Source organism: Nilaparvata lugens, chromosome 2, assembly GCF_014356525.2.
Source record: "Nilaparvata lugens isolate BPH chromosome 2, ASM1435652v1, whole genome shotgun sequence".
Classification (NCBI taxonomy): domain Eukaryota; kingdom Metazoa; phylum Arthropoda; class Insecta; order Hemiptera; family Delphacidae; genus Nilaparvata; species Nilaparvata lugens.
The window spans coordinates 78,965,706-78,990,611 of NC_052505.1; the positions used below are offsets into that span (position 1 = coordinate 78,965,706).

The window sequence follows — 24,906 nt, forward strand, 5'->3', positions numbered from 1 at the left end:
TGAATTATTATTCACATCCTTGATAATGCAATGAAATAGTTTTTTTTTAAGTGAGCTGCTACGATAACGGTAATACCGACAATAAATTTACAGTAGAAACCATACATTAAACGTTAACCTCATGCCGTTAGAGGAGCAGAGGAACATTATATCATCATGGAACCAAATTGTTGAAAAAAGACTTATAATTATTTATTTTCGAATCACTTGATAATGGCATTATATAGCCGAAACATGTCGTGACTAAATAGTTTCAAAAGGGTACTCAGATTTATATTTTTATTTATATTCAAAAGTAGCCCTAAAGAAAAAGAACATGTTGAAAAAATCCTTGCTTGGCTTCACACAATCATTGACAAAAGCTCGGGATAGAAAATAACACAAAGATCAAATCCAAATTTCCTTGCGTTTGCTTTTCAAAGTTATCCCTTCAGCTGGATCTTATTTAATAAACTTCTCCAGCCGAAATCCAGACACAGAGTCGTCTGCAGAATAAAATATATATATTTATTCAGACTCAATAGCGGCCCCGTCTAAATAACTGAGAACGAGACAGGAAATACTTTGAGCTTGAATCACGTTCTCAGCCATATAAATGTCAATGGAGAGCGATAAAAGGAGGAATTTCCGGTTTCGGTCAGAGTTGAGACTTTTGCAACATCCGAAACAGAAACTTCCAACTCGATTTCGATAGGAATCTCAGAAAAAACTTTTCCCAAACCACGGTGGAGAACCTTTCCATATATTGATGATATGAAGCACACATACATTCATAGTCTTCATAGATATCATCATAGCCACCTCTGATAAAGGTGTATTGGAGGTGGCTATGAAATCATTGATGACTCACAGAGGATTTTCATAAATATAATTTTTAAAATCATGTACAGTATTACAATATTCAAGACCAATCACAATACAAGAGTTTCAATCTTGAAGAATCCTTTTATTGAGACTCTTAAAGGTAAGTTGTTGAGGAACAATAACATATGGAAATTTAATTTTGAATCATATACAGTATTCAAGGTTCAATCACAATACACAATATTCGATCATGACGAATCCCTTCATTGAGACTTTTGAATGTAAGTTGCTCAGGAACTATGAAGATGTAATTTTGTATTGTGAGGTGATGACATTGTAAAAATCAATTGATTAATTACTTTAAAGCCTTCTCAAATCCGTGATCCATGTATGGGTCAGACAGAAATAACAGACACAATGCAAATCAATCAAATTATCGAAATTTGTTGTTTCCTCCTCTATTCAACAAATATCTGTTCATCGAATCCATGAAGAAAAATGTATCTTCAAGCTATAGAGTATGATGTATCAAGTATCTACAATTGTAGTCAACTAATGTCTGCTAAACAGATTTGCTATTCAAGGTATTCAAATTTCAAATAATTAGCTAATTTTGATGGATTATGAATTCCATTCCAAGTTTTGGTGAAAATGTAGCATGAATATAACTTTGTTATATAAGATAAATTATGTTATATTTTCCTTATCGTACAATGCTACTGATATAGAATAATTTAAAAACTTGTGCTGTTGATTGGTGAGGTCTTTCATAGTCGGGATCGGTGAAAAAATATTATTAGAAACGATATCTTGAGAATTTGGAACGTCTAGTGCATGTGAAATCAATTGATTGGATGAAATAATTATAAAAATGGAGAGGTTTAATCAGTCGAATATAACATTGTAGACTTGTTCTTGAAAACAGAATTGCGGGAAAACTTCAAAAAGTTGAAATATGTGATGCAATGATAAGTCAGAGATGACATGAACTGATTCGACACTAGCATCATTTGTAGCCTACAAATCGAATTTCAAGATGCAGACTGATTTTTCGCGTTCATTACATAATTAAATAGAACCCAGCATTCTTTTGATACATGCAATACTTTTGTTATGTAATAAGTTAGAGCTAATAATAATAAATAATAGTAATATAAAAGTGAATGCTATCTATGAAGATGATGTATGAATATGGATGCTAAATGAAATAAATGATAAATAATAAATTATAACATAATAAAATATGATAACTTATATATTCATAATATGATGTGAAGGTTTTAAATTATATGTACTGTAAATTATGCTAATTAATGAAAACAATATGAAAACTTGTAGTACCTTTTGTTGAAAACTTTAAAATATTTTAAAGTATTCAATACAAGTACTTATACTTGTATAAAGGTACTACAAGTTTTTATACTTGAAAATATTTTAAAGTTTTTAATGAAGGGTACTAAGGTTTTTATATTGTTTTTATTGATTTGAATAAAGTAGTCCATATGAGTGAAGTTATTTTATGTATATTATGCTGTATGCTATAAGGATATGCTGTATATGTGAGCAACGTCATCAAGCCTCCGTTTCTATTTGAGCTGCATTTCTAATTGTCAGCTGCAATGGTTGACATTGAAATAGAAAGCAATGACGTGTCAAGGAGCTGTTAACAGTGATAACTGGTACAAGTTCACACAGTTTGCACACTCTACCGAGGCTACAAAGCTATTTTCCGATTAATCAACGGTCCAGAGCAGTGGAAAACCACTCATCGTTGTTGTACGCTTGTGACGTCAATCACGCAACTACGTCACTTTCATTCTATATTAGCTGCTTACGTAGTAACAATGACGTCATAGCATTTATGAATGAGTCCAGTGTCCATTACGGTGACGGCGACTGACACGTTGACTGAAATGCCAACAACCGGCTGGTTTTGAATCTGAGAGCTTTTGCCTTCATTTGAGAGTATTGTGACGCCACTGAACTAATGACATTACTGGTGTGACGCAAACCAAAAGTCAGCCTGAAGATCAAAGGTCAAAAATCGAAGATCTAAGACTGGATAACTATATATCAGGATATGGATAGAAATAGAAATCCAAGTACCCTTTTTAAAAATATTCACTCACAACATGTCTCGATATATCAGGATCAGGAATTATCATTTAGATTACCAGAGAATGACCTCAAGTAGAAAAATATCTCAATTAGAATCAATATAATGCACGTACATAATTTTAATAGGCATATTCAGCACCTTTCATATATTGTTGGAGTCTTAGAATTATAGCAATTCCTTTACATTCCCCTTCTGAGAGTGTGTTAACCAGCCAACTCTATTTTTGGCCAAAATAATAGATCATAGCTAAATCGTGGGTAAAACAAAACTATTATTTTAAAATTGAGAACTGAGTTGGATGTATCACCAATTTTGGCAATATTAATTATTTATTACTGAGTGGAAATTATAAAAAATCGACAGTTAGACTTTTATATTATTTTTCTATGCATTTATATTTTGTTTATCAAATACTTGATGGAATTCAACATGAATGGTATCATCCATCAACAGAGATGTTTCATTTTTACTGCTTTTATTAGATTAAAAAATGTATTTCTCATTTTTAGAACTCGTGGCTAGTACTTAAGGCTTCTTTTTCCAGTCAAGCCAAAAACTATTGTATTTTAATGATTATTTTTATTTGTAAAAATATTTCTTCGTTGTATTTATAAATTGTATATCGTCTTATGAAGAATCACAATTTGAAGAACATTTAGCTGTTTAAAATATTTTAGCTGTAAAAAAACCTCAATTCATAGTTCTCATGTACCAATGTTTTCATCCAACCCAAGAACAGAATGTTTTCTAGTTCATTTTTCGCTCTCCTATGAAATTGGGTGAAATGAAGTTGAAATGTGAAACGGGAGTTCAACTGTGTATGAATTTTCCTCCATCCCCACAAAAAAAGTAAATAATTGTAATTAGTCTCACACAATTTTCCAATGAATATTGTGTTGATTAGACCACTGAATTTCTTCGAAATTGAATATTTTTTCACTTTGTAAAAAAGAGTGAGTCCACAGTGGAGTCACATTCTACTGTTGAACCAGTCACGTGAAACCAAGACATGTTCATACAATGTTGTGATTCCCTTGCTCCACTTTAGAAAGTTACACTCTTGTTATAAACAAGGGCACACTCTTTTCAAATGTTGCAATCGTGTGAAGGGATTCAGGGACATAATATTATGCACCATCTAAATTCTTCGTTTATCTTCGAGTACACGACGCATGGTCGCATTTCATATAATGTGTTTCAATCCAGGTTTAAACCAATAGCTGATTCTAGTTTAAACTGGGATGTTTCATATGAGCCTAAGAAGAGTGATATATCTTTTTTGTGATACAATCCTTGAAATAGAGTTATAATTATATTTTATCAGTCTCTCTTATCTCATATAAATTCTTCGTTTATCTTCGAGTACACAATGCATGGTCGCATTTCATATAATGTATTACATTCCAGGTTTAAACCAACAGCTGATTCTCGTTTGAACTGGGATGTTTCATATGGGCCTAAGATGAGAGGAATATTTTTTTTGTGATACAATCCTTCTTGAAATGAAGTTATCTACATATTTTATCAGTGTCTCTTATCTTTCCTTGAGATACAACTCTTGTGACACAGAAGCGCACACTTTGCTTAATGGGTAATGTTGTGATGAAAAGCACACTGTCCTCATTATTCTATGCTACTTTGTGACAAGTTCGGGTACTGTTGTGATTTAAAGACATCCCTCCCCTCATTCATCCAATTATTTTCAGAATTACTCCCTTTGTTTTTACTGATCCAAACTCATAATCGCACAGCTGGAAAATGGCGGCGACCGGAGACACAGACTATATAATTTAGGGTAGTCGGATGAGAATTCAGTCGCTGACAATGAAGAGGCAACTTCTTCCGCCGCCGTAACTTGTGAAGTAAGGCGTAGTGAAAAGACGCGGCGCCACCTCATGAGAGCGAGCAAATTAAGATTCCATTCCGCACAGGCTGGAGTTGGCTGGCTGCGTTGAAAAGTTGATGATCGCTGAGCGCGGGGATTGTTGAGTGGTTGCGGCGCGAGGGAGAGGCGTCCCGAATCAGACATCTGACGGCAGAAGTGACGCCGCTGAATGGAAGGAATGAACAGCCGAGCACAATGCAAGCAGGAGTCGTGTGTTGGTGTCAGGTCGGCAGGCTGGCTGGCTTTGTTCCAGCCACCGCCACCTCCAGCTTCCCCGGGGAATTGTCTTCCCACAAGCACTTCCTAAATCTGACAAGTTGGCTCTAAGCTCTGCCGGCGCCAATCAAATATCCGATACGTAATTGCTGTTAGTCAGTATTGGTAGTGGATCTAACATTGTGATGTGCCAATAATTTCATAGGTCAAAATTGTGGTTAGTTTAAATAAGTTGCTGTGTAAATTATTTTGATTTTTATACAAAGAATGAAAATTATAGAAAGGATGTGAAGACTGTTCTGATTTTCATGTTGTGTGTCGATGAAAATGAAGTAATGAGAATTCCAGGTTGAATGAATAAATGTTCCATAATAATGGGGAAAAATTACATTTTGCAATGTCTACATGGTAGGATAGGATTAATATTATATACTGTAGTTTTCCCAGTATAGAATAATCACTAATATCAATATAGAAATGAAAAATAATGTATTTCTATTTTAGAAATAGAGATAGAAATATGTCATTTTTATGTAGCCTGTAGTATTCATATGTAGTATGTGAACCATCATGTAGCCATAATAATTATAGATGTAAATGGACTGTAGGTTCAGTTACAAGTTTTGTAATTAATTCTTTAATTTGTTTCAGAAATAATGTATTATGACAGTTTCCGCTCCAGAAACCTCTTTTTAAACATTTTAATTTCATGTTGTCTATGAATATTATGTTGCTTCCTAGTTTCCATATTTGGTGTTTCCTTTTGAAATCAACATCTTGTGATCACGATTCAAGTAGATGATATCGATTCAAAATGATTTTATAAAAGGTTCTACAGAAGTTGAATGAAAATTTTCAACCTCATTATAGAACCTCTGAACCCCTAAATTCAGTGAGGCTTCTCTTGAAAAACGAATACCAATGTTTATTTATCTATTCGTTATTAATTTATGAATGAACAAATGGAAGATATCTCACCAGGAAACTTTGAGAAAGGCACTTGGTAACAGCTGACGTCACGCAGGTGATGGGGGGAGTTGTCGTGGGGGTAGCGCACCCCCTTGTCGATGGGTTCTGCGACTGCTTTGCACAGACACATCGAGTTGAAGCGACAAGACACCACCTCCTGTGCCCCCACCCACCCTACAAACCCCACCAAGCCCACCACCAACATATGCACTGTGCCCAACATCCATCTTCCCAATGGCCGCATCTGAAACAAATTGAAAAAAAAAATGCATTTAAAAAATATTAGTTGCATATTCTACTCGTACATGAGACTATTGCGGGAATAAGTTGAATAAATTGGATTCAATCTCTCTGCAACGAGGTACTTTTAGTCACTTAAGGGTTAAGTTACACACACTCGTCGATTTCCGGATGTACGATTTTTTGCTGTATTTTTCAATTCTATTAGATTGAACATAACTTGTCAAACAGATGATGTGTTTGCAAAGTTCCGTTCAATCTGGTAGATTCAATAAGGACGGAAAAATTAAAGTCCAAAAATCGGTGTGCGAGTGTGTAACTGGCTTTAAAGGGGGCCGGCTGCGCCCCATCTTGGCACTAATAGGATTCAAATAAATGAAAAAGACTAAACAATTGTCAAAAACCACAGATTCATTGATACTTAGAAAGACCGGTATCGTTTATTACACCATTGTCACATCAATAAATCTGTGATATTTTGACAATTTCTTAGTCTTTTTCATTTAATATGAATAATTACCACAATATCAACTTCTCAACTACACAAAAAGATTCAAATGAAGGCAGCACACAATTCCAATTCAATTTAGTATAGAAACACATGCATGAATGAAGAAAAGTAAATTGAATTCATTAATTAAAAAATTTTTTCTATGAAGAACCTACGTAAACTGAAAGCTGCGTTTCAAAAAAATGCATGATTTCACTGTTTTTATATTGATCTTGAGGGGCCTTAATTCAATTTGGCCGACATTAGCCACCGCGAGTGATTCATGTGGTATAAGAATAGTTTTGAATAGTCATTGATTAATAATACTGTGGGTGATGTAGTTTAGTTTAGTTAGTAATGTAGAATAGTTATGAATGCTGGACCTGCATAACAGCATTCATTAATATACAGGTATAGGTCATTCATTATAAGGTCATCCATTAATAATACTGAGGGTGATGCCCACATAAGTTCTTAGGCTTGTGCGTGGGTAATGAGTGAGAGGGATGATGTTGAGGATGACTACGTTTTAGGTAATTGGGACCGACGGCTTATCGTCTCCTCCGAAAGACGGGATGGCCATAATCTAAGTATGTGATTTTGCTATGGTCAAATACTTTTGCCCCGGTCGAGATTCGAACTCGGGTTCTCTTGATCCCGAGACCTGCGATCCTTGAGACCTGCGTGTTATCACTAGCGACTTATATTATATCAACTTGATTAGGCTCAACTCACATAGTTAGTAGTAGCACGACTCACTTTCATAGTAGTTAATATAATATATCAACTTGATATAAGTCGCTGGTTATCACTTACTCCAACGAGCCACCCAAATTCCACGAGCCACCATTCATTGCAAAGTAGTGGTTGGATAGTCTATCACAGTTATTTGATAAGGTGAAAAAAATCGTAAAGATACTATAAAAATTCAACAAATAAACACAACCTCTTTTCAACTTCGTCTAGTTGAAAATGAGAATTATAATTCTCTCATCATGAAATAATATAATATTATATGTACACTATCCATTGAGCCACAAATGGCGACCATGTGCTCTCCTAAAATTTAAAAATTGTAGATATATGTTATTTGTTGCAACACGTGCTCTGAACATATTGTATTTAGGAATATGAACGCTCGAAGAGCTAGAATAATAAGAAGAACCGTTTCTCAAAACTATTGAGAATGCATTTGAATAGCTTACCTAGCCAGATGACTGGGGTTATTATTCTTTTCAAAGTAGTTTGAGACAAAATCATTCTGTCATAGAGAATTGCTAACAATATATGATAACAGTAACGTCAGTCACTGACACGTTTACTATAGAAACCACATGGCCCACTGTGCTTTGTGTCAACCCTTGTATATATCTATAGCATAAGTTGATGGCAGGTGAATGAAGATTGTGAATAGCGATATAGATATATAGTTAGGAGAGAAGTGAATATAGATATGTAATTTTCAATGTAACCACGTGGTCAGCATATGCTACAATTTTACCACGTGGTCAGCACATGGTTATTATTGAAGCAATTATTTGATGATCAGTTATTTGAATGGTGATCACATAAAACGATAAACATGATATATGAGTAGATGTATTTATAAATTAGGTCATGAAGTAGATTAGGCTATATGTATAAAGTATTCAACAAATAATGTTGTACAATAAATTATAATTTAATAATTATTATAAGCTAATTAAGTTAGTTGAATCCGAATTCATAGGCTAAGGACAAATTTGTAAATAGAATAAATTAGTATATTTGATTGAAACATGTTGACAATGAGTATAAGAAACCTGCTTAATTAATTAAGTAGTAATTGATTGGTATCTTATTAATTTGATTTATTCAACTCGATTGTAATGATGTACTGTATGACATTGTATTTTGTTCAGTTCATGTATTTATTATTGAAGTATTTGCCATATTAGATTTATAAGATTGATTACTGTATTAATCAAATCAATGCATTCAATTGTCAGTATCCAAACTTCAGAGTTTAAATATTGATAAAATATATGATATCATTTGTTTCAATAATGAAGGGGAGCCATAGTTTAAAATGATTTAACATAATAAACATTATAGTGAATTCAAATTGATATTTGAATTCAATTTGTAAGCAGAATATTAGCTGAAGAGTTTGAGTGTAGGCGGAGCGAGAGGGCGAAGGGTGATGAGGGGTGGAAAATCGTGGTTCTAGTATATAAACAGGCAGACCATGCCTTGCAAGTTAGTGGCAGTTAGTGGCAGTTAGTGGCAGTTAGTGGCAGTTGAGTTGCTGTTAGTTGCTGTGAGTCTCTTGGATTTTGGACAGTGTTCAGTGTAGGAGTGAGTTTTTGGTTTCAGACTTCAATTATCCTATAGGGAATTGACTGAGCCAGGTAAAGATTGTATTTAGAATTTTCAATTTTTCTCATTTCAAATCCACACCACCCCACCCTAAAAAGCCCAAATAACTATATCAAATTACATAGCATCAAAGTAAACAGCAAATTTAATTATTTAGCTCTTCTAAATACAAATCTGTAGATACAGTTTTAATTAACTTCTTGAAGCTTACAGTTGAAATTTTCATCTAAGCACAAATAATAGTTTCTTAAAGCAAGGCTCCCCTAATCATATTCATTCTTCAAACTTTATCAATTCTCTTATTTTTGACTATAATCATATTTTTACTAGAGTTGTTCAATACTTTGATTTTATATCTTATTGTTCAAGTAACCTGATAAAAGTAATAAGAACTGTTTGTTAAATTTTGTTGTTAAAATTAAACTTGAACTGTTGTACTTTCAAAAACTTAATCATCTTGTATTTATATCTAATCATTACTATATTTTTGATCAATTTTTTATAAATTCATATAAATTAAAGTTCAATAATAAATTCATAATTAACCTTTGTTTTGCCTTTCACTTCGTACATTCCCTTAAACACGACCCTGATCTATCTATCTTTACCATTTTCTTCAATACTATTATTAGTTCAGTGAGTGAAATATAAGTATCCACACAGTGAGTGAAGTTACAGTAAAGTAATTAATTTTATCAATTCAAATCAATTCAATTTTATTAGTTTAATTTTATCAATTCATAGTAATTGATTGGCGCCGGGCAAAATACCGTATAGAGTGAGGGAGTTCGAAACCCACTCTAAACAAAGACCGACAGTGGAAAGAGTTCACCATCAATCACAGGCGAGTGATAGTTCCTGATACTTTTCACAATCTACATTGACAAACTTAGTTGCCATCAACAGGACCATCACCATTACTTAGAGCAGCTATCAGTCGTGATTAAAATGGAGGAACTTTGCGCTTGTTTGACCTGATTTGAATTTCAACGTGGGGCTACTAACTTTCCAGATTATTTCAGGTTTTTATCTGGCGAATGAATTAGCATCGATCCAGCCTAATGGATCCTTGTGACGTCATCAACATCCATCAGTCTGACGATGTAGTATAGCAGCAGCATCAGATTCCCTCCCATTTGAATAGTTTAGTTTGTAAGAAACTTGAATAAAATTGAGTGTGGCGCCTAGCTGCCTGCATAAGGCCTTGATTGACGGTCAACATGGAAACACCATTCTGAAACTTGGCGGCTTATTCTAGGAATCTTATCACTTGGAGCTCTGAATAATCTACCGGCATTTAGTTACTAAATCTGAACTTGGAGAACTGCGAAAAGTTGCCCTTTTCAACCTTGCACTTATAAAATTTGCATTCTGTTTGCATTAATATTTCACACAGAATGAGCATGATTAACATATTCTACGAAGTATTGATATCTTGAATTAATGGGAGGAGGATAAAGATTCAAATGAATGGTGAATCGGAATTACAATAAGTTACTTGTATGAATACTGCGATTGTATTCTATTCATTAGCAAATATCTCATGACCTTTTCATAATCAATCAGACATGATTTCTTATCATTAAACCTTTTAATAACACGTTTTCATTAATCTATATAATATATATAAAAGCGAAATGGCACTCACACACTCACTGACTGACTGACTCACTCACTCGCAGAACTAAAAATCTACTGAACCAAAAACGTTCAAATTTGTGGGTATGTTCAGTTGGCCCTTTAGAGGCGCACGAGAATGGATTTGAAAAAAATCCAAAGATACGACCAAAATCTGCGTTACTCCAGCGTTTTTTGGTTTTTCTCAGATTTATCAAGAATAAATAAACAGAAATTGTTCAAATTTAGTACAGAAGATCAGCTGGAGTGTAGTAATGTTGTGTTAGGAGGAATTTGCAATAACGTCAAAGATACGCTCAAAATCTGCGTTTTTCCAGCGTTTTTTTGCGATTTCTCAGCTTTATCGAAAACAAATGAACAGTAAATGTCCAAATTTACTACAGAAGCTCAGCTGGGGTGTCATAATGTTGTGCTGGAAGGAATTTGAAATAACACCAAAGATACACCCAAAATTAGCGTTTTTTGTGCGTTTTCTCAGTTATTTCATCAAGTACTGAACAGAAAATTTTCAAATTTGGTGCAGAGGTCAAGCTAGGGTCTAAAAATTTTGTGATGAGGTGACTTTAATATTTCATCAGAGATACGCCCAAAATCAGCGTTTCTCTCAGCTTTTCTGCGTTTTCTCAGTACTTTGACTTTCTGATGGAATGAAGCATGCTCAAATGAAAAATGCAGGTGAGCGAAGCAAGCCCGCTGATCTCATTTTTGGACGATCCAGTCGGGGGTCCAGGGGGCAGACCCTCTGGCTAGACGGATATGGCTAGCGAAGCGAGCCTGACGACTAGTTAACAAAATAATTTTGTATCATTAAATCAATAAAAGGATGATAATGAAATAAGTTCATTCTCGACTTCTCCTTTTCGAAGAGATTATGGAACAATCGGAACGAGTTTCTACTCCTTTTAAAACTTGTTATCAAAAGGTTTAATAATAAGAAATCATGATGACATAATAATAAATAATGCTTTGATACTTGAATGATACTTAATATTAGGCCTACAGATAATAATCTTGATGTGAATTCAATAAGATGGTCGGACGAGACAAAGCCGTTGTAGAATTCAACTCAACACATTGTGGAAAAATACTTTTTTCCTCCACCTACTGTCTAAAGTACTTACTTTACTCCCTGAAACATAATACTAAAGTGTCACTTTTTCGCCCTCGGTAGTAAAAAACAGAAAAACTCCCTAGGGAGGAAAAGTGACTCCATTTAAATAACATGGGAAGCATCTCTATTTCAAAAACTCACATTGTAATAGGTTAGAAGGTCTAAGCTCAGATGAGAAAGCGTAATAGAGGTGTATGTCATTGAGTCAACAGAATTCAATACTACAACAAGAAATTTCATCAACCCATGAAATATATGTTTGTAGGCCTATATATTCTTAATATTAGTAGACGATAAAAATTTATACAATTTTTAAAATATGTTATCCTATTTAAAATACCAGCCAACAAATATTTTTGATCTGCAATTCAAATCTGAAACGCGGTATCTGGAGCCAGCCATTTTTGGTAGCCGCTCAGCTGATATAATTGTTACAACTTTAGCCGATAGATAGCGCAATCGGCAGTGCCAATCAGCCGACCGGTTTTTAGGTTTTAGATGTTAGGTTATGTTGTTAGGAAACATTGTCACCGATACGTAAGTTATTGAAATGATTTTATTTGCAGTTTCTATAAAAAAGTAGATGGAGGAAAAATGTTGTATACATCACGAGCAAAAAATACTTTTTCTCCCTCAGGAAAATTGTTGCCCTCGGCTTTGCCTCGGGCTTCAAACTTTTTCCCACAGGGGGAAAAAGTCGTACTTTTCACTCTAGATATACAAATAACTATTTCCTTGTATGCCCGCCCACATTGAACCAAATCAGTCCAAATCAAACACTTTATCTTCTTCATTTTGGGGCTGCCTGTCTCTTCGATTGGTTTTCTTCCAGTCTACATACATTAGTCTCGCCCAAGCATGTATTTGAAGTGTTCAAGAATTTTTCTATTATTGATTCCCAACTTGATTTTACAGGGAGGATCTATTGCCATATCTTGATCGAATAAAATATACGATCATACGCACTTAAACATTCCATTGTTTGTTGCTTGACAATGGAGCAGCCTTGTACATGTTAACGTGAAATGAGAGTTGAAGTCAACTCTCAACTACACATTCTAGAATGATGTTGAATGTCGGATCTGATTGCAGTTGCTGAAATGTAAATTGAAATAAACTTTCGAGTGCAAACTTCTATTCACAATATGCTACATGACCCGCGACCTAGCTAGACAAGGCAGTGCTCAATTCTCACGAGGACGGTTGGTAGTTGACGCTATTTTCTCTTCTGATTGAATAATATCGAGCAGCGGCTCTCACAGCGTCACCTTGTTGTCAATGACAACACACTCTGAGCCGGCATGTTTTATTGTAGGCATTTCATACATACGGACGACTGAGGAATAAATTGTCCCAGCAAGCGAGAGGGGATGTGGATGTTTGTGGGTTGTTAATATTTATTTCCTGTTTCGTTTTACGTGGTGGTTGAGGCAGCGGGGCGTGAAGGAAAAATGGGGTGTGAGATAAGCAGAGGATGTCTGTTATCTTGCCTCCCCTCCCCCTCCTAACCACCGCTGGCCAGCACACATTAGTCGCCGTGACAACATGGGTATGTGTCCTTTTTCCTTCCTTCATGTCCAACGATATTTTCTCTTCTGCTGAACTTTTCCATCCCACATCTACAATTTCTTCTTATTTTTGGTGGCGAGATGACATAGTATCGTGCTCCTCAGTCACCTAGCTGATAATAAATCCGGAGAGCTGTTTGGTGTTTGGTCCCGTTGGGATTGGCATGTTCGGCTCCAATGTTGCCAATTCAAACTTCAATCGGATAGAAGCCAAATGCTGGCTGGCTGGCCTCACCAAAGCGAGCACTATTTCCACTCTATTCCTTCACTATGTTCAATCGATCTGCTTAAGTTGGACCACGTTCCCAAGCAGTCTCCTATTGTAGAACATCTTATTTAATTTGGTTAAATTTGAATAATTTTATTAAGATGCAAGTATTTTTATTACGGCTCTGAATTTCATTTGTATTTATTGTTTTATTCATTATCATCTCTTTTCAGGAAAATATTTCAATATTCAAATAATTTAATTGCATTAGAGGAAACATTCCAAATAAAAGTAGACAGGATACAATAATATAAAATCACATGAGTACATGTATTCACATGCATTCTACAAATAGGTACATGAAATTTGTTGAATCACATAATTGAAAAAATCAGTTTTTGTACTGTTACTATAGCTGAAAATGTGTTGGTTTCAATAAGAAACTGGAATTCTGTGTACAATTCTAATGAATGTGGATGTGACAAGAATAAAACTGTGTTTCATCAAATAGGTACACATAATATTTGTAGCAAATCCCATTATTATCACGAGATTATGCTTGTGCTCCACAATCTATTCATGAAATTTCAACTATTGACACCTATTCACCATCAGGGATTATTATAAAATTGGATTATCTTCGAAGCTTTCACTTTTTATTATATAGATTACAACATAAGAGGTCACACATCATGAGTGTTTCTCAACCTTTAAACTTAATTATAGTTTGGACTATATTATTATTATTATTAGGTTGATCATTTCCTTGAAGTATAGCATGTTTCCATATATCCGTACATTCCTGAAATTCCAACTTTTTTTCCGAGAATGATTCATTTTTTTGTAATGCGATTAGTTCTAGGAAAATCAAGCTCTAGGAAAACCATTTTCAAACTCCAATTACTGAAATCTGCGTCATCATAATAAAACCATAGATGAAGGATAAGCATTCTATATTTCTTGTCTCTGATAAAACTCACTTGAATTAATCATCTCATTTCAAACTCCAGTTTGCATCAACGTCGCTTTATCAAATCAGTGCAAAGTGATCCAATCATGTCTCATCTTAGCCACTTCACACACGACTGAATTGGATTGGTGATATTATTATGAGAGCTCTGGGATGCTACTTCTATTTTCATGGTCTCTAAAATTGGATGGGAAATTGTATCACCCACTGCAGACTTATTACAACTCTCTGAATAATACATCATAAACTTCAGTATCTTTCACAGCCACTACACCACCTCGAAAAGTACTGGATGATAATGGTCTCTAAAATTGGATGGGAAATTGTATCACCCACTGCAGACTTATTACAACTCTCTGAATAATACATCATAAACTTCAGTATCTTTCACAGCCACTACACCACCTCGAAAAGTACTGGATTCATGACAGGACATTCCTCTGCGTCGAGGTCAAAATCTGCCAATCTCCGGTGGATGTTGTCCAGGGTGGTCTCGGGTAGGCCTGAGGTTCCCCTCCAATAGGGTCCCTCCTGCTTTATGTCGCTCATCAACTTCTGCAGCTCTGGTGACCCCTGGGTGTTCCTTGGAAGTTGGAGCACCATGGGCAGGGGTGCTGCCATGGTCAATACTCGCTTGGGCAGCTCCAAATCCCCTCCAGCTCTAGTAGTTGGTAGCAGGTCATAGAGGTTGGTGGAGAGGGTACAGCCAGCTGTTGCTTTGACCTCACCAAGGCCAGTGATGTCAACTTGGGTGACGGTGGTCTTGTCTCCTTGCCGGCAGTGGGACACCAATCGCTCAGAGGTGGCCACGCTGTAGATCCACACGTTTCTGGGTCCATCCCAGATCCAGGTATCAGGGGGTTGGCCCAGTAATGCAGTTCTAGGGCAAAGTTGTAGGGCTGTGGCTGAATCCTCCAGGAACAGCGCACTCAGACAGGATAACTGGTGACTCTTGAACACAGGCAACTGAGCTGGGCAGATGATTACCTCGCCAGGTAAACATTGGGCAAGCAGCTCTTGGGTTGGTTCTGCATATCGTTGCCGATCCTCACTGATGAGGAGGTGATGCTGGTGTAGATGCACATGGGTTGCCAGGCGGTTGGTCTGATCCGCAACCGGGATGGAATGGGCCTGAAACAACTCAAATCTTCCCGCCTTCCTGCTTCCGTCAGTGGTAAGTCTACCAGGATCTTGATGATGCCATCCACTGAGATTGCCCGAGTCTGAGCTAGCCGGTAGTAGTGATAAGACTGGTCCGGCCCCTCTAACAGCCCTAACCCCCTTGGCAGACTAGTTTGGACTTTGACAAGAAGTTTCCCTAACTCATAAGGAGTGATTAAGCCTACGCTAAACTTATTCCTAGATACATTTTCTATGGCTAACAACAAATTTCTTAATTCTAATAACCCAGTCATGACCGCCAGCTCTAAGTCCTGTAACTTAGTCGTGATGTTTACTGTAATCTGTAAAAGTGTGTCATCTTTTGAGATTTTCTGATTCACCTGGTTTGCCCATGCACCAATTGCTTCTGCTTCCTTGCTGAATCTTGCCGCAAGTTGTCGGATCAGTACGGTATTTGCCTGCGTTCGTCGGCTCAGCTGTCGGGTTACAGTTACGTGTTCATGCTGAAGGTGGACAATCTCTGCGGTTTGTCCCTTCAGATGCTCTATGGTTCTCTCGAGGTGCTCCACATCCTCCTGCTCAGCTGTTCCAAACAGCATTCTCATTACTTTTCCTCCCAGGTTCATCAGGCCTCGACGAGGTCGTCCTGATGGTAATAAGTCCTTCAAGGCTTGCCCAGCCTCTTCCAGTTGAAGCCCTGAATTAATCAGGCGATTCAAAAACTCCTTATACACTTCTAACTCTGGTACTCTGACACTTGCCTTCATCCATGTAGCCTGAGCAGCCTCCACCTGGGCTCTCAGCTCCCCTATTCCTTGACAAATCTCGGTTGCATTAATTGATACTATTATTCGCCAACGGTCTCCAGTCAACAGCACACTCCCCTGTCGCACGAACCACACCCCTAAGTCCTTGGACTTATGATCAGATAGGGTTGGTTGTCCTGTAAAAATAAAACCGTCATTACTCCTAGGTTCTCAGTTATTCTTCGGTTACTTACTCACTTTTTACTTTCTATCTTCAGTTTCTTGTCCAATCAAGCTATTACAGTCTGGGTTTCTTCTACCATATTCCCAACACTTCTCTGCCCACATCCCCAACAAGCACCCCCTACTCAGTTCAGAAGTGGTTTGCTGGTTCCTTAGGCAGTTAAGTTAGGGAGGGTACTCTGTTCCTCAATGGGTAGGGTGATCATTGGGTCACCCTTTCTTCTTCTACTTCTTCTGGTTCATAGGTGACATCATTTGGGTCATCTACTGGTACATCTGGGCTGGGTAGATCAAAGATTTCTTCTTCTTCTGGGTCAGCATTATTTTCTCCCTCAACCTCCTCTGGCTGTGGTCTTGGATCTTCCTCATTGTCTGTCTCTTCCTCCGAATCTACTAGCAGTGGATAATCTTCCTCATTAGAGTCTTCTGGTTGAGGTACTGGGGAAGTTGTCAATTCTTCTTCTGGTTGAATTTGATCTTCTTGCTCCACCTCTCTTCCAGTAGCTTTCCCCTCCAGGCAGGGCTTCATCCGATTGATATGAACTATCACTTGCCGACCATCTGGCAGGTTCAACATGTAGTTCACGTCAGAGATTTTCTTCTTTATTTGGTAGGGACCTCCCCAAGGATGATGCCATTTCTTTGCATCTCCTGGTCTTAGTGCTGGGTCATGTAAGTAGACCATTTCTCCCTCCCGAAAATTTCTAAGTTTTCTGTCTTTGTTAGTTGTCTGTAGTCTCCTCTCAGCAGATTTGCTGGAGTTTCTGAAGGCTTCACTAAATGCTTCTTGTAGCCGGTGCTTCAACTGTTTTACATGCTCTTCCACAGGGAGCCCCTTTAGATCATTTGGAATGGGGAATTCCCCTGGTAAAATCATTTCTCTACCATGTTGCATGTAATGTGGTGAATAACCTGTTGATGCATGAGCCACACTTCGATAAGCCATGAGGGCATATGGGATCCACTGGTCCCAGTCGGTCCCATCTTTCTGCACAAAGTGTGCAATACTATCATTCAAGGTTCGATGAAGTCTTTCTAGGCGCCCATTTGCTTGGGGATGATATGCAGTGGTGCGCAGTTTATTGATTCCTAGAAGCTTACATGTGGATGTCAATAGTTCTGATAAGAAGTTTCTGCCCTGGTCAGTCAACAATCGATCTGGTACTCCATGTCGGGTGATAATGACTCTTACGAATGCCCTAGCCACAGTTTCTGCAGTCTGATTTGGCAAAGGAATACCCTCAGCATATCTGGTGAAATGGTCGATAAAGCTGAGAAAGTATCTATTCCCAGAAGTACTAGTAGGTAATGGGCCAACAATATCTAGGCTGACCATTTCCATAGGTCTGGTTGGCTCGTAGGCTTTGACCAATGGTGCTGCCAGTGAGTTTGGGGTTTTTCGCAAGGCACAAGAGTGGCAACTATTCACGTAAGCCTTCACCTCATTGGCCATTCCTTGCCAATAGCATCGCTGCCTGACTCGCGCCAATGTGCGTTCCACCCCAGGATGACCTGCCCATGGGGCATCATGGTTGATCTCCAACACTTGCTTCCTGAGGGATCTTGGTATGGCCAATCTCCAGGAAGATTTATCAGGATCACCATTTGTCCACCAAATAATACCATCCTCAGTAGTCCCCTTTTTAGTCTTTACCAACTCTGTGCACCAGTCATCACTCTGCTGCTGGGTCTGTACTAACTCATCATCCAGTCCTTGTGTCACAACAGTAGTCATGATTCTCCTACTTAAGGCATCTGCATTTGAGTGGTGCTTTCCAGGTTTGTGTAACACCGTATAATCATATTCGGCCAGCCGTAAGGCCCATCGGGTGAGTCTTGATGATGGATCCTTCAAGCTAAGCATCCAGCGGAGTGCTGCGTGATCGGTTATCAAGGTGAATGTCCGACCCAACAAATAGCAGCGGAACTGCTGAGTAGCCCACACCACTGCCAGTAGTTCACGTTCTGTCACTGAATAATTTCTTTCAGCTGCATTCAGTTGCCGGCTAGCATAGGCTACCGGCTGTTCTCCCTTATCTGTCACTTGAGAAAGAACAGCTCCAATAGCTGTGCCAGATGCATCTGTGGCTAGTAAGAATGGTTGGCTGAAATCTGGGTATACCAACACCATGTCTGAGCACATTATATCCTTGAGCTGCTGAAACGCCTTTTCCTGCTCGGTATCCCAATGATATTTCACATCTGACTTGGTGAGAGAAGTAAGTGGTTTAACTAACTCGGCAAAACTGGGGACAAATCGGCGGTAATAGCCTGCAAGGCCCAGGAATCCCCGCACCTCTCGGACATTCTTTGGGGTTGGAAATTTCTTCACCGCCTCAATTTTCCCTGGGTCAGGTTTGACGCCATCAGAGGTCACCACATGTCCCAAGTAGTTTACTTCTGGTTGAGCAAAATGACACTTCTCAATGTTCACCTTCAGGTTGGCTTTTTGTAGAATTGCAAAGACATTCTCCAGTCTTTCAGCATGTTGGGTGATTGTGTCACTGAAGATCACCACATCATCCAGGTAGACTAGACATTCTGATCCCTTGATCTTTGCTAGCAACTGGTCCATCATTCTTTGAAATGTTGCAGGCGCTCCAGTTAGGCCAAAGGCCATCCTCTCATATTGGAAATGTTCACCAACGGTGGTGAACCCAGTCTTCTCACGATCTTCTGGTGCAATCGGAGTTTGATGATAGCCGCTGTGTAAGTCAATAGTGGAGAAGTACTTGCACCTCCCCAAATTCTCCAAGGTTTCATTGATTAATGGAAGAGGGTAAGCATCTGCTTTTGTTATCTCATTCAGCGCTCGGAAGTCAGTGCAAAATCGCCACTTTGCACTGCCATCCGTTGTTTTCTTCTTCACAAGCACCACTGGTGCCGACCACGGGCTGGTTGATGGAGAGATGATCCCTTTGTCAAGCATGTCTGCCAGATGCTCTTCTACAACAGGACGGAGATGATAGGGCACTCGATATGGTCGTTTGGCTATAGGTGCTGAGTCAGCTGTAGGGATGCGGTGTTGAACATTCACCTGACAACCATCTCTACCTGGCTCTCCAAATAGGTGTTGATACTTTTCCAGCACTACCTGAATCTGTTCTGCTTCTCCTCTTGGTAGGTGCTTGGTCCTTTCAACAAGGGTCTCTTGCAGTTTGCCACTAGTTTCTAGGGAGCTGATGGCATGTACTTGGAATGGTTCCACTTGATCATCCTCCATTTCTAGGAAATCTACTCTCCCCAAATGTTGCTGTTTATCTATCTGAATGGGAGCAGCTGTCAAGTTCATCACTCTCACAACAGTGTTGCCAGCCCTTGATACATTGAGGCTGCGACCAATGCGGATTCCAAGTTGTGGTTGATTCAGGGGCTCTGTTACAAATAGTTGACCATCTGCCAAGTTTGTCTGTGCCTGGACTGCCATTTCTGAATAAGCTGGGATGGTGCGATTTTTGCTTGCAGAGATCCAGTTCATGTTGTCTTGGGTATCCTCCCTTAGTCTCCGTATTGTTGACACTTGAGGAGACTGCATATTGGTCCTCACTGGGTTAGGTCCCTGAACCAGAGCTTGAGTGGCAGCTCCCTTGATATTATTTGTGCCAATAACTGAGGTGGCAACCCCCGTGAAGGTAATGATCTGGCTCTTGGCATCAATCACTGCCCCCAATTTCTTCAAGACATCCCAGCCAATTAATCCATCTCCTGCTATGTCCACTGTAGCTATTACAAATTGATGGGTTACTTGCAAATTTGCCACCTTGCAAGTAACTTCTTGAGTGCCCAGGATGCCCAGAGCTGCGCCTGTAACTCCTCTAGCTCGAATACCTGCAGCCTTGATGGGAACCCCTGGAATTGCTTCTCTCAAAATACAAATCTCAGCTCCTGTGTCTACCAGCAAGCTTTTGGTCAGCCCCATTATTTCCACCTCCACCATTAGCCCACTATTGGTGGTGTTGATGCTGGGAATCCGCTTATATAGTGTTTCCGAGTCTACTGGCCGGGAAACGAGGTGGTTCCCGGCCCCTCCCCGTTTGGGGAACCAGTTCGCTGTTGGGTCTTGTCAGCTACCACTTGGTCTGCGGGTTGGGTCCGCCTCTGTGGGCAGTTGAACGACAGGTGATCCCTTTTTCCACAAACAAAGCAGAATCGACTACCATCTCTGGCATTGGTGTTGCGCTGCGCCGGTTGGTTATTGCTGGTTCGCCACTGGCCCTTGGGTTGGGTGCTTCTCCATCCATCACGATTGGAATTGTTGGACCTACATTCCCTTGCATAGTGTCCAGGTTTCCCGCAGGCAAAACAATTCTGTTTGCTAGCTGGTGGTACTCCAGCTTCCACTCGGGCTACTGCTGCAGTGCAACCTGTTGCTCCTGGGTCAGTCTCCACCATGAAGATATTTGGGTGATTTGGTTTAGATGGTCCACTGACAATCCCCTCCATTCGCTCCCCAATCTTGATGGCTGCCTCCAGGTTGGCTGGTGGGTACAACTGTAGCATTGTTGCCGCTTGGCTCTTCAAACCTCGGATGAAGGATGTAAGGATGGTCTGGTCCATCTGTGTACGGGCCCAATCCCGCTGGCCAGGGGTGGTCTGTGGTGGTAGGGCCCGTTGCCCTAGCATCCTACATCTATCTGCAAAAGCTCTTGCCGTCTCATCTGGTCGCTGGGTTGTCATCATCAGTTCGAGTAGATATTGTTGGGGATCTTGGGTTTGTCCAAATCTTTCTCTCAGGATGCGTTCCACCTCTGCAAATCCAACAGTTGGTTCAAACAGTTCTGGGTAGGAGTCGAGACATGCTGCTGCTGTTCCTGTCACCTTCAGTCGGCAAATTAGTTTTCTATCTGTCTCCTCCCAGTGGCCGGTTTCTGAAGCTAGCCTTACATTCCTCAAGAATTCCTCCACAGATGGCCCTGAAGCTTCGCCTGTGAATGGCTTTATCAGCGATTGTAGTGATAGGTCCTTTCTGACTCGGACTGGTCCTGATGCTTGCTGCTGTGGGGCACCTCCCTCTGTTTCCACTCTCTCCTGAGAGAGCTGATGTCACTGGCCATTTGGTTTCGCTCTTCCATCAGTCGGGATATACGTTGTTGTAGCTCCTGTACCTCGTCTGCATTTGTTGGCGCATCTGCCGAGTTTGTTGGCATTCCTGGCGGATTCGTTGGCATTGTTGCAGCCACCCCACACCTGACACCAAATTATGTAACCGAACTAGGGGTTGGGGTGGTGCGGCAGAAAAACAAAGATGTCCGACAAATGCTTTTATTCTACGCCCATCTCCTTCGGGGCACAAGGGTGGCCTTGCCAAATTCTCTTATCAACTAACCGCAAGAATAAAACTATCTCAACAGAATATAATTACTACAGGTTCTGAAACTCCAAAATTTATACTACTAATCTTGATGAAGATCAGAAATCTATAATGAGCACAATATTTTCATTCACAAGATTTGGTTGATTAAAATAAGAGAACAATTCTATCAGTGGTCAATACTTGTCCCAGAATCTACAAGACTATTCTACTAACTTCAATAAATATCAAAAATCTATAACAAACACCGTATTTTCATTCAATAATAGTTGGTTACTCGGATTAAAGAACAGAACTATAAGCTGTCAATCATTGTCCCAGAATCGACAAAATTATTCTACTAACTTCAAGGAATATCAAAATCAATAACTAACACCGTATTCTCATTCAATAATAATTAGTTACTTGGATTAAAGAACAGAACTATAAGCTGTCAATCATTGTCCCAGAATCGACAAAATTACCCTACTAACTTCAGGGACTATCAAAAAAGGAAATAAACTAAAATTACACAATAAGAGATTCAAATTTATAAATTCTCCAATAAGGATTCAAATGAAGTTAGAAATTAAATTAACCCAACTCAAAGACAAAAACTAAAATCGAAAATAAACTAATATTACACAGTAAAAGATTCAAATTATAAATTCTCCAATAAGGATTCAAATGGAGTTAGAAATTAAATTAACCAACTCAAAGACAAAAAATTAAAATCGAAAATAAACTAAAATTAAAATTGTTCAATAGCCTAAACAGATAACATATGAACTCTCCAATATAGATTCAATTTAAAATCGAAATTAAATTGTCAAAAGTCAAAGAAAAAATCTAAAATTGAATAAATTGATAAAAAATTTAAAAAAATCGTTCTATAATCTAATCCAGATAACAATATCCACAGGTCATTTACTCTCTTTCTCTTTCCATTAGAAGCTAACAGAATAATTACTCCAAATTCTTGTTATTTGTTAAACAAAACCAAAGGGAGCCCGCCCTAGTCTGCCTGCAGTTAAAAACAACTAAATTTGGACTGAATTCGATAATAGGAAAATGTTCGAGTTTTTCACTCACCAATCGCCATCAATAGAAATAGAACTGAAAACACCATTATGCTGTACGGATAGTCCAGTGGAACCCGTCCAGGCTGGATACGCTTGCTAACACTGTCCCTCGGCTACTGCGCCGTTTTTTTAAATTCTATTAGCAATCAGCTAATATTTCTCTAGCCTGGGAAAAGTTTTCCCACTAGAATAAAAATCACGCCACTGTCAAGAGAGAGAAAGAGAGTACTAATTCTACTTGAGTTAGACAGAGACACTGTCTTGCGCTGTTGCTAATGCCAGGCGCTAAAATGCTGAGGCATCAGCCATTGTTAAAATCACCATCACTTTTTCATCAATAGGATTTCCACTCTATTACAATTCCATTGTTTGTTGCTTGACAATGGAGCAGCCTTGTACATGTTAACGTGAAATGAGAGTTGAAGTCAACTCTCAACTACACATTCTAGAATGATGTTGAATGTCGGATCTGATTGCAGTTGCTGAAATGTAAATTGAAATAAACTTTCGAGTGCAAACTTCTATTCACAATATGCTACATGACCCGCGACCTAGCTAGACAAGGCAGTGCTCAATTCTCACGAGGACGGTTGGTAGTTGACGCTATTTTCTCTTCTGATTGAATAATATCGAGCAGCGGCTCTCACAGCGCGTCACCTTGTTGTCAATGACAACACACTCTGCTCTGAGCCGGCATGTTTTATTGTAGGCATTTCATACATACGGACGACTGAGGAATAAATTGTCCCAGCAAGCGAGAGGGGATGTGGATGTTTGTGGGTTGTTAATATTTATTTCCTGTTTCGTTTTACGCGGTGGTTGAGGCAGCGGGGCGTGAAGGAAAAATGGGGTGTGAGATAAGCAGAGGATGTCTGTTATCTTGCCTCCCCTCCCCCTCCTCGCCACCGCTGGCCAGCACACATTAGTCGCCGTGACAACATGGGTATGTGTCCTTTTTCCTTCCTTCATGTCCACCGATATTTTCTTTTCTGCTGAACTTTTTCATCCCACACCTACAATTTCTTCTTATTTTTGTGGCGAGATGACATAGTATCGTGCTCCTCAGTCACCTAGCTGATAATAAATCCGGAGAGCTGTTTGGTGTTTGGTCCCGTTGGGATTGGCATGTACGGTTGCAATGTTGCCAATTCAAACTTCAATCGGATAGAAGCCAAATGCTGGCTGGCTGGTCTCACCAAAGCGAGCACAATTTCCACTCTATTCCTTCACTATGTTCAATCGATCTGCTTAAGTTGGTCCACGTTCCCAAGCAGTCTCCTATTGTAGAACATCTTATTTAATTTGGTTAGATTTGAATGATTTTATTAAGATGCAAGTATTTTTATTATTGCTCTGAATTTAATATGTATTTATTGTTTTATTCATTATCATCTCTTTTCAGGAAAATATCTTAATATTCAAATAATTTAATTGCATTAGAGGAAACATTCTAAATAAAAGTAGTCAGGATACAATAATATAAAATTACATGAGTACATGTATTCACATGCATTCTACAAATAGGTACATGAAACTTGTTGAATCACATAATTGAAAAAATCAGTTTTTGTACTGTTACTATAGCTGAAAATGTGTTGGTTTCAATAAGAAACTGGAATTCTGTGTACAATTCCAATAAATGTGGATGTGACAAGAATAAAACTGTGTTTCATCAAATAGGTACATCTATTATATTTGTAGCAAATCTCATGATTATCACGAGATTATGCTTGTGCTGTGCTCCACTATGTATTCATAGAATTTCGACAATTGAAACTAATTCATTATCAGGAATTATTATAAAATTGGATCATCTTCGAAAATTGTAAAATTGTATTATAAAATTG

General features: G+C 38.6%; 1 protein-coding gene across 2 annotated transcripts in view; it reads right to left on the reverse strand.

The window, feature by feature from the left end:
* The window catches only part of LOC111046679 (chaoptin), a 278,433-nt gene that overhangs the window by 76,037 nt on the left and 177,490 nt on the right, over positions 1 to 24,906 (reverse strand). For both annotated transcript variants that reach the window (XM_039421831.1, XM_039421832.1), the window contains one exon: positions 6,003 to 6,237. In XM_039421831.1, the coding sequence (XP_039277765.1) occupies positions 6,003 to 6,237 (235 nt within the window). The remainder of the gene's footprint in view (positions 1 to 6,002; positions 6,238 to 24,906) is intronic.